Source organism: Lepidochelys kempii, chromosome 5, assembly GCF_965140265.1.
Source record: "Lepidochelys kempii isolate rLepKem1 chromosome 5, rLepKem1.hap2, whole genome shotgun sequence".
NCBI lineage: Eukaryota > Metazoa > Chordata > Testudines > Cheloniidae > Lepidochelys > Lepidochelys kempii.
In genome coordinates, this window is record NC_133260.1 from 89,028,755 (window position 1) to 89,043,892 (window position 15,138).

General features: G+C 42.8%; 1 protein-coding gene across 4 annotated transcripts in view; it reads left to right on the forward strand.

Annotated features, from left to right (window-relative positions):
• CDC14B (cell division cycle 14B) overlaps positions 1 to 15,138 on the forward strand; it is an 80,882-nt gene that overhangs the window by 58,932 nt on the left and 6,812 nt on the right. For 3 of the 4 annotated variants that reach the window (XM_073344942.1, XM_073344946.1, XM_073344943.1), the window contains one exon: positions 12,920 to 13,036. The exons of the other annotated variant lie outside the window; for it this stretch is intronic. In XM_073344942.1, the coding sequence (XP_073201043.1) occupies positions 12,920 to 13,036 (117 nt within the window). The remainder of the gene's footprint in view (positions 1 to 12,919; positions 13,037 to 15,138) is intronic. 4 annotated transcript variants of the gene reach the window in all.

Sequence of the window (15,138 nt, forward strand, 5' to 3'; positions counted from 1 at the left end):
CCTGGAATGTACTAAGCTGTTCAGGAAGTCTTTGCAGGTGTTCATAGCCTCAGCCGAAAGCATGAGGGGTCGGCCGATCTCCACTCAACGGCTCTCCAACTGGAGCACCTCATGCATCCGTACCTGTTATGACCTGGCAGGAATCCCTCCGCCGTTGATTGTGAGGGCACACTCGACTAGGGCACAAGCCTCGTCGGCTGCCTTTTTAGTCCATATCCCCCATTCAGGACATTTGCAGGGCTGACACATGGTCTTCAGTTCACATGTTCACCTCGCATTGTGCAGTCGTCTCCCAGACCATGGAAGATGTCGGATTTGGCAGGGCTGTGCTCTGTCCCGACAATTTGTGAACTCCTACCCACCTCCAACAGATATAGCTTGGAATCACCTATTGTGGAATACACATGAGCAATCACTTGAAGAAGAAAAGACAGTTACCTTTTCTGTAACTGGTGTTCTTCGAGATGTGTTGTTCATGTCTATTCCACATCCTGCCCTCCTTCCCCTCTGTCGGAGTTGTCTGACAAGAAGGAACTGAGGGTGGGGGGAGCGCCATGGAAGCGCCACTCTAGGGATCGCTAGGAGCACTCCCCTACGGGTACTGCTAGGGAAAAACTTCCTGCACCGGTACACGTGGCGAGCACGCACACCTGTTGTGGAATAGATGTGAGTAACATCTCGAAGAACACCAGTTACGGAAAAGGTAATTATCTTTTCACTTTGAATTTATGATTTTTTTTGGTGTTTTTTTTCCCTACCACTAAAAAGAGCCCCAAGACCTCAACTTTTTGGATAAGTAAGGTGTATGCACCAGAGAAATTTGCCTGATAAATCCACTGCACATTCCTCTCCCTTTGTGTAAGTCTTGTCACTGTGGAGTTTGCTTGTGTAGAGAACTCTGACCCCGCAAGAATAATTACTCTGGTAGCACACTAGAAACTTTAGTTGCTGATGGAAAAAGTGGGTCCAAAATGTAATATCCTAGAGTGGTAAGCATAGTTTAAAACAGTCTTCTATGCTTTCATGTTAAACATGAAAGCTAAGACTTTCAGGCTGCTGCTACTTTGGCCTCGCCACAGCACCCAAAAAAGTAAGAATCTACTCTAAAGTTAAGGAAGAAAAATACCCAAGCAATAACCAGAGTCCTTGGAGTGCCGTCAATTCTTGATCAGGTTGCACACCCCTATAGCTGGAAACCCTACCATCAAAAAAGAAAGATTTATCTTTTATTAAGGAAGAAAATTCAGACTAAAAATGTCCATCCACTAAATGAAGAAAATGGTGCCATCCTACTGTTAAAAACCCAATTGTCATATTAATCTTAGCTAGCTAAGATCTTTAGTAGTCTACAAAGAAGACTTAAGCAGAGAATAGGCACCCATTTAGTCACCTAAATAAATACCTGATTTTCAAAGGTTCTGAATTGAGATTAGTAGGAACTGCTAGGGTCTCTCAGTACTTTTGAAAACCAAGTCTTTTACTTAGGCATCTAAGTATAGATTTAAAAACTGGACTGTAGGCACCCATTCTTTTAAAACCTTGGTCTTCATTTTCCTATAGCATATAAGAAATCTCTACAAACTCTAGACAGTCCAGAGGAGAGATGCTCCTGTATGTCTCTTCCCAGTGAAGCTTGAAATTAAAATGTTTTCTTACCTTTGCTGATTTCCTGTCTTCATTTCATGTACATAAGAACAGCCATAGTGGGTCAGACCAAAAGTCCATCTAGCCCAGTATCCTGTCTTCCAACAGTGGCCAGTGCAAGGTGCTTCAGAGGGAATGAACAGAACAGGTAATCATCAAGTGATCTATCCCCTGTTGCCTATTCCCACATTAGCTTACTAGCATTTTAGGGGATTTTTAGAGTATTGACATGCTAGTTGATTAAAAAAAAGTGTGAAGTTTGGACGTACCAGCCTTGCTGTTGTCCCATTTATATCCAGTTTAACAATTCTTGGCTTGTTAAGATGCTGAGTTCTCGCCGGAACATAAGTAGTGTCTTTTGAATAATGAAGGTACTTCTGTATAATATAGGGTGCCTTTTGAAAACCTGAGGTTCTGAGCAGTGGAACAACAAAGTGAAGGTTCCATTACAGATTAATTATAAATGGAGACTCCTTGCACTACAGTACAACTGCTGCTCAAATACAGTGTCCACAAGTCTAGAAGGATGTTGATAAATTGGTGATGGTTCAGAGAAGAGTCTTGAGAATGATTAAAGGTTTGGAACACATGTCTTGTAGTGATAAGCTTAAAGAGCTCAATCTATTTAGCTTATCAAGAGAAGATTAAGGGATGGTTTGTTCACACTATTTAAGTACCTTTTTGGGGAGCAGAAATTTGATAATAGGGGCACTCTTCAATATAGCAGACAAAAGTGTAACAAGAACCAGTGGTTGAAAGAGTTAAAGCTAGACAAATTCAGACTAGAAATAAGATGCAAACTTTTAAGTGAGAATAATTAACCATTGGAACAACTTACCCAGGGTTGTGGTGGATTCTCCAACACTGGCAATTTTCAGATCAAGATTGGATGTTTTTCTAAAAGATATGCTCTAGTTCAGCCAGAGCTATTGGACTTAAAGGAAGAGCTGGTACTGAGATGTCCTGTGTTATATAGGAGGTCAGACTAGATGTTCAGAAAGGTCCCTTCTGGCCTTAAAAATCTATGAATGTGTGAAATAATGGATGTATATGTAACTGAAAGAATTGTACGGTTTCCTATAGTTAAGCCTTAGACCTAGAAGCAGGATTAAGTTTCTTATGGAGAGTCATCCTAACTTCATAGTGTCATTGAAGAGCATATGTCCTTCAGATAAAATTCGTAACCAACAAATGATCAAAATTGCTAACATATTTGCTTTAATGCTTTTTCATATTTGCAGATCTGTATTAACTGCACAAAATGTAAAGTAGGTGTTAAGGTTACACAGTTAAATATAAAAGCTAGGGAAAGCAAAAATTAAGATTCCTATAGTAATGTTAATTTGGCCACATTATGCATATTTAGTAATATGTTACATTTAGGTTCCTATCAAATTCACAGCCATGAAAAATGCTTTACGGATTGTGAAATCTGGTCTTTCATGTGCTTTTACCCTATAATACACACATTTCATGGGGGAGACTAGCGTTTCTCAAATTGAGGATCCTGGGAGTTGGCGGGGCGGGGGGTGTCGCAAGGTTATTTTAGGGGGTTGTGGTATTACCACCCTTACTTCTGCACTACCTTCAGAGCTGGGTGGCCGGGGAGTGGCGGCTGTTGACTGAGGGCCCAGCTCTCTAGGCAGCAGCACAGACGTTAGGGTGACAATACCATACCATGCCGTCCTTACTTCTGCGCTGTTGCTGGAGGCAGGTCTGCCTTCAGAGCTGGGCTCCCGGCCAGCAGCCACCGCTCTTCATCTTCCCAGCACTGCTGCCCACGGTAGCAGTGCAGAGGGCAGCAATACCACAACCTCCGCTACAATAACCTTGCAACCTCCCTGCAACTCTTTTTTGGGTCAGGATCCCTACAATTACAACTTGGTGAAATTTCAGATTTAAATAGCTGAAATCATGAAATTTACCATTTTAAAAATCCTATGATTATGGAACTAGCCAAAATGGACAATGAATTTGGTAGGGCCCTAGTTATATTCCTGCTTTCCTAGCTAAATGTGTACCTGAATTTTTGTATGTCTTACATTGTCTAGACCATAAAATATAAAGAATGTTCAATGTAGCAGAATTAACATTCAATGTGGGAACATTTACTCGGCTTCCTTAACTTACCCTTGGTGTTGCATTAGCCAACTAGTTTTTCTACTTATAGACTGACAATGCTGGAGATGTTCTAATTTTATTTATATATGGGATGGGGAGATTGCTTTTATGCTGCTTTAAAGTTAATATTTAAGCCCTGCTAAGAGTAAAACAAGTTTCTCTCACTATTTCCTTTCTGTCGACACAAGCAAGAATAAATCCTGTTGTAACATGACTTGGCCATAGAAACATTTAAGAATGATTATTTTTGTGGGGTAGGCAAGGTCTATTGTTCCAGTTAAGCTTTGAAGTGATTAGTTTGGTGGAGAGGGAATGCTAGCATTCTTTGCTGTTAGTATTGTTTGCTTGGAGACAACTTTCTTGCCGAACTGAATTAACAAAGTGTCAGCAGATCAGTTCACATTGTAATGATTGTACCAAAGCAGTGAAAAGACACCACTGATATTTAATATGAAAGCTTAGAATTTACATAATGTTTGATAATGCAATATAAATTACAGAGAGCTTATATTTTTTGGAATCTGCAGGTTTTTTTACTTTGTTACTACTTTTTTTTTTTTTTTTTTAACTCCAGAACTGTCTGGGCCATTTTCTTCCATTACTTTCTGTATGGTTATGAGTTGTCATTGTGAATGTTTGCTTTGGTATTAATAGAGTAGTCCGTGTTAATTTCATTCCTCTCCCTTGTATGGTTCTGTGGGTAAAGTGGCTGCGTTCAACTTGGTGTGGTCTCCAGGCACCTGTCTGATTCCTAAATCAAAGTTTGGAGATAAAATATCTGCCCTGGAAATTTTTTTTAAAAAACTGTATGTCAGTGCTAAGATGTTGCTAACTGACCAGCATTTCTGGTGCCAGCACAAGGGTCAGTCCCTGAGGCAGTGTATAGATTGTGTGGCTTTCGCTTTCCACTGCACCCAAAGATCCAGAAAAGAGAGGATGCTGAAGCATCCATCATCTGCTATCAATGGAGAAGGCTATGAGGCAAATATTCCTGCATCTGCAGAGGAACCATTCTGAGCATGGAACCTCAGTGAGATCTGGCGGTGGCTCCAAAGTAGGGGCAGACTGGATCTTTGACCTAACAACCCCCAAGAACGCAATGAAGGGTAACTGGAGCTGGATGCTTCTCCGTTTTTGACACTTAAGAGTTTTTCGTTTTCACTATGACATTTCCTTTCGGTCCTATTTACAGAAGTCTTGCAGAGAGGGTTCTGGGGGCAAGTGTACAAAGATTAAGGGAGTAAGCCTGATGCTAATGGACATAGGATGGACGGTATTTCAATTGATGTTTCATGAAGAGGAAATTACCTCAAGTAAATGAGCTTGAAATGAAAGAAAACCAATATCTCTTCTATTTTAGAGGAGAAAGTAGTTCTGATTCCTTGATTAATATCTTTTTTCTGGACTGAGGCAAGATATTTCTGTATGTACTTCCTCCATTATTTTTTTAATATCCAGGGTGCTCATGAACACTAAATGCTCAAAGATTGAGTAACAGTAGTACCCATGATTTGTACTCATCAGTTCTGCTACTCAGGTCAGTAAGACATCCAGTTCTTCTTCTTATTTCTGAATGAGGAACTGAAATAGAATCAGATTCTGTATCTGGATCATTACACAAAACCTCAATAGTCCATAGAGATTCAAGGCTGGCCGTGCTGTCCTCAGGGCACCTTACTTCTTTCTGTAGTTCCTTGTTAGTATGGCTGCTATAGAACTGAGCTGATAAGACTGCTTCTTGTAGCAACTGCCTCTGAACATGGAGTTGCTTTGCTCAGTTCAGAGTTGATGCATCTCCAACAACACTGTAGGATAGTTCTCTTCCTTTGTCCCTGCCCAGGCATGAATCCCCAAAATGTGATACATGTTTTCATAGTTACAAATTCACGATGCGCAGGGAGTCAGCCTGATAGGCAGCTGGCCTACTGGTCCAGCAGTGGTTCCATCATTCTTTCTGGCCTGATCATTCTAGACGGGGCCCTGGCTGAATCATCTGTAGAGGGCCTCAATCCCTCTTGAGGGCATCTTCCACTCCCCTTAAGGTTCTGTCACAGCACAGGTACAGGGGAGCGCAGTGGAAGGACCCAAGGCCCTAGAGGGGCATTACAATATCTGGACCACTCGCTGGTTCATCCCAAGTTATACTCCCACTGACTTGCTTCCTACTAAGCTGTGGCTCCTCTGGGGCACGGTCACAGCTCAGGGGTATCTGTTTGTCCCACTGACAGAGTAATGTTCCATTCTTCACAGACTGTTGTGGGTTTCTAGCTCCCAAAGCGGGAGGAGAGAGAATCAGGATCCCTGCTCCCAGAGTAGCTTTAGGAATGCTGCAACTGCTGCTCTCACAGCTCCAGGCATCGGTCTGACTTTCTGGTGCAACCTGGTGGACTTCCACCTTGCCCCTGGGCCACCAGGGTCCTTCTAAACTATCCCTCCAACTGGAGCACGCACTGCAGCTGCTGAGGGGTGAGGCCTACCTTGCCCAGTACTGCTCTGTGCCTTGCCCTGGTTTTAATGTGGGGTTTGTTAAACACCATCACATCATAATAGAACAAATAGAAGGCATAATATACATAGGGGAAGCTCATTAATAATGTTTCAGTGAACAAACAGCAGTGGACTCGTTTTACCTCTTATTTACCTCTTCAGTATAGGAATTTTGCCAGAGTAGTTATGCATACAAAAAAATACATATTTGATCCTTCAGTTGCAGAATGTGGTGTTTTCCTTCAAATTAGTTAAGCAGAAAACTGACTGCTTTGGGCTTATCCACACTAAAATTAATGTATTTGTTATAATCCTCAACCCCTTGTGTGCCCATTGTGGTAGGGAATGTCTTTCAAACTGTTTGTAAAACAGCCAGCACAGTGGGTCCAAAATCCTAAAATGGGCCTCAGGGCGCAATCATAGTTTATTAATATATCTGTCACGGGAGGGACCCTGCTTCAGTACAGTTTTTTCCTCTGGTATGGTGAAAGCATGATTCTTGCATGTTAGACTTTATATGAATGAGAAAAAGTAGAATGATTAATTATCACTTGTATAATGGCTGTAAAACATGTATCTGTTTTATGGGTTCTTATGGTTTGTTTAGTTAGTGTTTAGGGTTTGATAGTATAGTTCAGGAAAGTGTAGAGAAGAAGAGAGCTGCTTACCTATATCACAGCAGGGGAAAGTGAGGAATGAGGGTTTAGTTATGTGCCTACCACTAGCAAAGTAGTGAGCAATTCATAATTTTTGAAAATCTGTAACAAGAAATTCTTTGAGTGATGGTCCCTATGTATATTCCACTTGAGGTGCACAAGCATTCCATGCTCTGGAGATTGGAAGATTTTTTTGATAGCAGTGATTTTTTTTTATTGCAGCGATAGCAGGGCCTGCATCTACGCCCCCAATCCCCTGGTGCTCTGAACCAAGGGCATAAGGGGTGAGGTGGGCCAACTGCCCTCTATTTTCTTTCTACCGCCCATGGTCTGAGATTGAACCCCTACAGCAGGGGTGAGCAAACTTTTTGACCCGAGGGCCACATCGGGGTTGCAAAACTGTATTGAGTGCCGGGTAGAGAAGGCCTCCCCAAACAGCCTGGCCCCTGCCCCCTATCCGGCCCCTCCCACTTCCCACCCCCTGACTGCCCCCCTTAGAACTCCCAACGCATCCAACCCCCCCTGCTCCTTGTCCCCTGACCGCCCCCTCCCAGGACCCCTGCTCCTAACTGCCCCCGGGACTCCACCCCCTATCCAAACACCCCCACTCCCTGTCCCCTGACTGCCCCGACCCCTGTCCACACCCCAGCCCCTGGGACTCCCACCCCCTATCCAACTGACTTCTGCTCCTCGTCCCCTGACTTCCCTCTCCTGGGACCCCCCCCCACCACTAACTGCCCCCGGGATCCCAACCCCCGCTGCTCCCTGTCCCCGACTGCCCACACCCCCGCCCCCAACAGACCCCCCGGGACTCCCACCCCCCTGTCCAACCCTCCCTGTTCCCTGATGTCCCCGACTCCTATCCACACGCCTGCCTCCTGACACGCCCCCCGGGACTCCCACTCCCAACCCTCCCTGTTCCCTGTCCCCTGACTGCCCCCCCAGAACCTCCACCCCATCCAACTGCCCTCTGCTCCCTGACTGTCCCCTAGGACTCCCTGCCCCCTTACCATGCTCCTGAGAGCAGCAGGAGCACGCCGCCCAGCCAGAGCCAGCTGCGCTCCCTGCACTGCCCGGTAGGAGTGGTGGGCCAGAGTGCTGCCCACACGGGGCCGGCGGCGAGCCTCCCCGGCCGGGAGCTCAGGGGCCGGGTAGGACGGTCCTGCGGGCCTGATGTGGCCCATAGCCCATAGTTTGCCCACCTCTGCCCTACAGTGTTCGCAGCTTTGCTAGCATTCCTGCTTTAAATTAAAGTTTTTTTCTGTAGATATACCTTTTTCTTGGTAGCTAGTTTTAGTGATAGGGTTAGTAGGCATTTGGGGGCTCCCCCTGGCCCCGTTTGAGGTACTTAGTATGCCTGAGATCCTTGTTTTCAAGTGCTGCATTGCCTGCCCTCAGTCCTTCCTGGTTAGTGACTTCCAGAATGCTTGTTTGTATTGCTTTGGGGAGTCCCACATCCCTTCCAAGTGCAATATTTGTCATTCCTTTCCCCTCCAAATCTGGCAATCTCAAGAGCTCTCACACAGAAGATTTGTGACTGAATGCTTGATAACATCCCAGTCCTATCCTAGGGCATCGGTCCTGGAATCTCAGGACTTGTAGTCCTCCAGCAAGCTTGAGACCAGGACAGAGACTCCACCGATGGTACTGAGATGCAAGATTAGCCCCATGAGAGGCTCCAGAAATCCTTTTGATGGGATCCTTGAGAGCTGTAAACTGGTTCTCCTGTCACTCAGGCTCCATTTGGTGGCTACTTAACCTGTTTCTTTCAGGTGTGGCATCAGATCATGTCGGACAGATGGTTCTAGAGACTAACACCGGCAAATGCTATACAATAAAATTTCTGTCAATTCGTACCTCAAAACCCCCTTTTCCATCCTTCTTCATGGATTCCTCTCACAAGAGGACTCTTAGCTGGAGCTGGGAGTCTACCTCTTGACTATGTGCTATAGAACTGGTCCATCCACAGCACGAGGGAAGGGCTGCTATTCAAGATACTTCCTCATACCCAAGAAGCAGGGAGGCTGGAGACCCATTCTGGATCGAAAACAACTGAATATCTTCATCTGCTGATCAAGATTCAGAATGGTCAGCCTGGCCTCTATAATCCCCTCTCTAAACAAAGATAACTGATTTGCAACTCTAGATTTGAAGAATGCCTATTTCTACATAGATGTTCACCCAGCACACAAGAGGTTGCTTTGCTTTATGGTGAGCCTAGATCACTACCAGTACAGAAAGCTTTCATTCCCTCTCTTGATCGCCCAAGGGTTTTCATGAAGGCACAATCTGCGGTGGCACCATATCTGCGTCACCAAGGCACCCCAGTATTTCCCTACCTCAACAACTGGCTGCTCATAAATCAGTTATACTGGGAAGGAGGTACAGTTGGTGGCTCTATCCCTACTTATCTTCCTTCAATCCTCATAGCTCTAAGGAAACCTAGAAATGTCCACTTTAGTTTCTGTGCAAACTATAGACTTTTACTGGAGCAATTTTTGGATTTGATAACAGCCAAAGCATACTTACCCCAGGACGGATTGCAAGCAAGCTCTGAGGGACCACATCGCGCAGCTATGGCTGAGCCCTCAGACAACAGTGCAGTCCTGCCTGCTCCTCCTAGGCCATATGGTGTCCTTTGTGATATCCTTCACAAGATTCCATCTGTGGAATCATCAGGTGTGGTTGCAAACAGTTTATGCTCTGAGTAGAGACAAGCTGGGCAAGCGAGCTTCAGTTCCTCACAGTGTTTTCAAGATCTTTGGCCTGGTGGGAAAAGAGAAGCTGTGTGTGTAATGGTTACCTTTGTTCACCTCCACCCATGAAGAAATTAATTGCAGATGCCTCCCTATTGGGCTATGGAGTGCATCTGGATGAACAGGTGGCTCAAGGTTCTTGGACTTGGCAAGATTCAAGCTTCATATGTGTCTCCTCCAACTGCAAGCACTCAAAGCCTACAGAAGGCTTCTGCCTTTCATCCATGCCCTACATATTCAGTATGTTGGGCAATATGACTACAGTATAGTACATGAACAAACATGAAGGAGAGCAGTCCACCACTCTTTGCATGAAGGTGATCAAGCTCTTGAATTGGTATATCTGACACCAGATCACTCTCTTGGCAGTGCACCTTCCAGGAGTAATGAACACTTTGGCAGACAGCCTCAGCAGGCAGTTCCAGAGACCAGGAGTGAAAATTTCACAGCTCAGTGATACAGAACATTTTCTGACAGTGGGGATTCCTGTTGTGGGTCATCTTTTTGTACCAAGAAAACTAGAAATGCCCAGTCTAGTGTTCCCAGGCAGCTCAGGGTTACAATTCCTGAGAGGAGGCATTCCCAGTAAAATGATCAGAGCCACTAATGTATGCTTTGCCACCCATTCCCCTCTTACCTCAAGCTGGAGGAAAATCAAGCAGGAAAAAAACATTGGCTAATCCTTGTGGCACCCTGGTGGCTGAGGCAGTTTTGCTTCACCAGCATCCTTCAGATGGCTTCCTCTCCAGCTGTTTCTGAACCAGCTGATTTAGAAGAAAGGCAACACCACCCATCCAAATCCAGCATCCCTCAGTCTAAGCCTGGTATTTGGATGGATGATGAGCTTAGAAAGGTCAAGTTCAGAGGCAGAACAATCCATTCTCAGTAATAGCAGGGAAGTCTCTGTGATGAAATGGAAGAAACTTTCTATCTGATGTCTGCATCCTCAGATACCTCCAAAGGGCTCAGAGATCCGTACCATTCTGGACTACTTCCTTTTACATTAAAAATGTCTGATTTATTGCTCAGCTCACTGAAAGTGCATTTGGCAATGATTAAAGCCTTCCATTCTGTAGTGGAAATCTGTTTTGGTCTTTATCTACGGTGAGGTTTTCAAAAGGCCTTGATAGAACCTTTCCTCCTAGTACTGAAACCTATACTGATTTGAGTCTTCAGTCTCTCCTTGTCAGCACTCATTAATCCTCCTTTTGAACCTGTAGTTTCCTGCTCCCTTCATCTGTCTTTTGAAGGTGTCCTTTCTGACCACAGTCACCTCCGTCAGAAGAGTAGGTGACTTTGGATTCCTTATGGCACACTCTCTCTACACAGTCTTCCAGAAGTATAACGTTTCTTTGATGTTACACCCTAAGTTCATTCCAAAAGTTTCCTTCAAATTCCACTTTAAATTAGGTCATATACCTTCCTGTTTTCTACCCAAAACCTCACACCACCAGAAAAGACAGGAAGCTCCATTCTTTAGATGTCTGTTGAGCCTTGGCTTTCTACCTGCAAGACACAATCCTTCAGGAGATCTCTGAGACTGTTTCCTTCACTGAATAGATGAAAGGAGAAGTAATTTCCTCACAGACACTTTACAAATGGATTTCAGGTTGCATCCTGCTTTGCTATGAGTTAATGGTGACACCTCCCCCACAAAGTAAGAGAGCCCACTTGACCAGAATCCAGGCTATCTTAGTAGCTTTTTCTTAAGGATGTTTCCTTTCGGTAGAGCAGCAACATGTGGTTGTGTATGTATCTTTTTGCAAGATATTATGCCCTGATAAAAGCTTTTTCAGCAGATGCGTCCTGCAATCTGTAGTACATCAGGGTCCTCACACCCTCCTCCTCAATGAGTCGTGCTTTTGAGTCCTCTGTTGACCTATCCATAGGGACCATCACTCGAAGAAGAAATTCATATTACTTACCTTACAGTAACTGGAGTTATTTAAGATGTGTGATTCCTATATGTATTCCACTACCTGTTGTCCTTCTCCTCTATTTTGGATCCTTTCCTAAAGTGATTGGTGGTGGTGTAGGAGCTGGAGAGGTGGCCTGTCCATGCTGACCCCTTTAGCCTTGTGTTCAGAGTGCGCAGACACAGACCAATGGACACTACTAATGAAAAATCTTCTGGTCTCAGCCATATCCAATGCAGGTGCACCTCAAGTGGACTACATATAGGGACCACACAAAGAACTCAAGTTATTGTAAGGTAAAATGATGAGAATGTGTCTCACGCATAACAATGAACTATTTCACTTCATGGACAAATTTGATTTTTATTATAGTTTCAGAATCTAGTTGGTTCTGTGAAGGCAGAGTTCAAATTGAGTTGGAAATGCCTTGCTAAAATGATTTAATTGATGTAATGAGAGGAGAGTCCTTCCTACTCTTCTGTTATATAATAATTATTATATATTAACTGAGCATCCAAAAGTGTGCTAGGTGCCATGTGGAGTAATTTTTTTTAAGTCTCTCCCATAGTCTAAGCAGAAACATGGTGGGATGTGGCAAGGCAAAACAAAAGACATAGGGAGAATGGGGGATTGCAAAGGGTACAAGTGACTTGATTTTTAAAAAGTGTTTTGTGCCTGATGCTGCCAATGACACTATTGGGAGATGCTGGGTGGTCAGCATTTTTGAAAATCATGCCACAAGTGTGGTGTGGTCATTCCGTGTTTTCTAACAGCAAAATACGAGCATTGTCAACTAAAAACTGTCCCTGGTCAATGGTAACCAAGCTTTTTACAGACTGTGTTCCAAATGAATATATTACGGGTTGGAGATTTGGACTCTGATCTTCAGGAGCTGTTGAGAGTTGTGATTCCTTTTGCATCAGTTGAGATGTTATTTGTGGGAAAATAATGTTTGTTTCTCTATCAGGCTCTTCATGTTGCTCTTTTTTTCAGTACAAAACACTTAAAATAACAGCTCTTTGTTCACTTCATTTCTACCTTCTCCTTTCCTCCCAAAAAGGTAATAATGCTAAAAGAAAAGCACTTTGACAATCTTATTGAATATAAAATAAGTAAAGTAAACATAAACTAGTAATACTGCAAGAATTAACTTAATTACTAACAAAGCATTACCAAGGGGAAGTTGTATACCTGAGTCTGCAAAGAACCCTTATTCAAGAATTATTTGTGGGATATATATAATGATATATCTGTACTTTGTGCTACAATATTTTATCCTCATCATTTTTTTCTGGAAAACTTTCAGGTTATATAATTGTCTTTTTCCTACTCTTTTCAGAGTAATTCTACAGTCCAGTGTTCAGAAAAGTAAAACGTCTGAACCTAGCATTTCTGGCAGTACAGACATTAATAAAAGAACTACCAGGTCTGCTGCAAGAAAAAGCAGTTTAAAAAGGTGAGAGTTACTCTTTTGAGCTGGCATGTCCATTACTGGTGATGGACTTTGTCTGAGGGAATATTTGCCTCCTAGTGACAAGGAATTAATTAGAATATTTTAAAATGTATCCTGTAATGAGACTGTCTGAAGCGTTGAATCTCTTGTGTCATACAATTCTGAGTGAATTCTGGAAACTGGGAGACTTGTATTGTGGTTATTATGTATGATTTAAGGATTACTGAATTTAGGAGTTTGCTGACTTTATAGTTCCCATCACAATATCTACAGGTATTATGAAGAAACCTCTCCAGAAACAAAGGATTCAGAATTTAAAGTAGATGGTCTGCTCTACGAACTCATGGGGAATTAAAAACTTGGATGGTTTAGAACAAGAGTGTGAGTGCCTTCTTGTGTGTAAGCACATGGGTACAAAGTATATTTACTTCTGGTAGCTACCACATGAGTTCTTGTGTCCATCCATGTCTAAAGCCAGTATGCAGACCTAGACCCTCTCAAGTTGTGCTGGAAATGAGCATGAGGTTCTAGCTCAGATCTGTAGGTTACACAACCATTAATTAGCGGAATTCAAAGCCATCAGTCTGGTTTTTTCCTAGTGCTGTCCTCTTTCACATTCACAGATATCAGTACACTGTGGAAGAGAGATACCAAATGTATATTTATCTTTTTTGGGAGTGAAACTGCCAAGAGGGCTTGCAACTTTCAGTTTGAAAACAAAAGATCTAAGCAAATTAAATCCAAATCACATATAATCTGTGGTTTATATGTCAACAGCAGTTTCAAATAGTTTTTGATTCGTGAAAGTGACAATTTTTTGTCTTGTGCTTGTGAATATCTTTTAATTCGTCTATCAGTAAATGTTGAAGAGAAGAGCCTTGTTTTGTTGAGAGGAGTGAATCATTAGACTTGCAACTAGGATTTATGAGTTGGTGTTTATATGCCATAAATACAAACTTTGTATGTGGTATTGTTCCATAGAATTTCCTTTTCTCTTCTCTCCCTTCTGCCCTCATCCTTAAAGGGATATGCAAACTATTTTTAAAATAACAAACCAAATTAATCCTCTGATGGTTGTAAAAGATGGAAACACTGTATCAAATAACCTGCAGGACACTTCTAATGTAACATTGAGAGAATTTTCAGGGTATTATATACCATTTGATTCATATTAACAAATAGTTAAAAGCTAAAAACAACTTTTTTTAACCTTACCTTAAATGCTAGTTTTATGAAACACTATATTTAGTTTTTGTATAATTGTTTGGTTTGATTAGGTCTCCTTGACTGCATTGTTTTTATCAGTACTGAATTCTGTCCATGCTGACCTCTTTGGTTCTGGCTACTTCTTATATTCTTCATGCCTCTTCTGTTTTTGAGCCTCTTAGCTCTGTAGCTATTTGTCCATTCAGTGACATACCTCTTCAGTTCCTGGAAAGCATCCTTATGAGTAGATCCTCCCTCCTAGAGAACAGCAGGCATTCCCCACTTCTTTCTTTTTATTTGTCACAATGAAAAAGACCTTCTGATAAATTATTCTATGAAGAAGTGCTGCCACTTTGGAGATATCTTTTACAAACCTGACAAGTTGCCTTCTGACTCTGAGGAAAGACTCAGAGTGCTCTTACAGATGAGGGTTTCCTCAGTTAATAAGAGCACTAGCTTTGTAGAGTATTTGTAATTTGGCTTTCTGACACTGCTTCTGAAACTTCTGCCCCAGATTTTTCACTTTAAACAGTATCAGATCATGTTTCTGATACTTAATGTTGAGACCATACTGCTTCAATCAGTTAATGACTAGATCCTGCCATTCAAGATATCTCAAAGCAAAATAGTGCCGTCCGGTAGTGTCGCAATTCTGGAGCTCTTAGGCATTTTTCCATCAAAAAAGGTTGCTTGGTTGTAGTTCATATACGCATCATGTGATTAAATGTATGCCCTCTCATGGGCATTATAAAGAATATCCTCCCTGCGATATAGATGTGTTTTTATTGACCTGTAGCCTCTGGAGAAATCTTATATGGTGCTTGTCTATCACAGAATGAGATGGCTTTTGCAGCTCTCCATTTGGTAAAGGATATGCACATCAATGGGTGACATCAAGG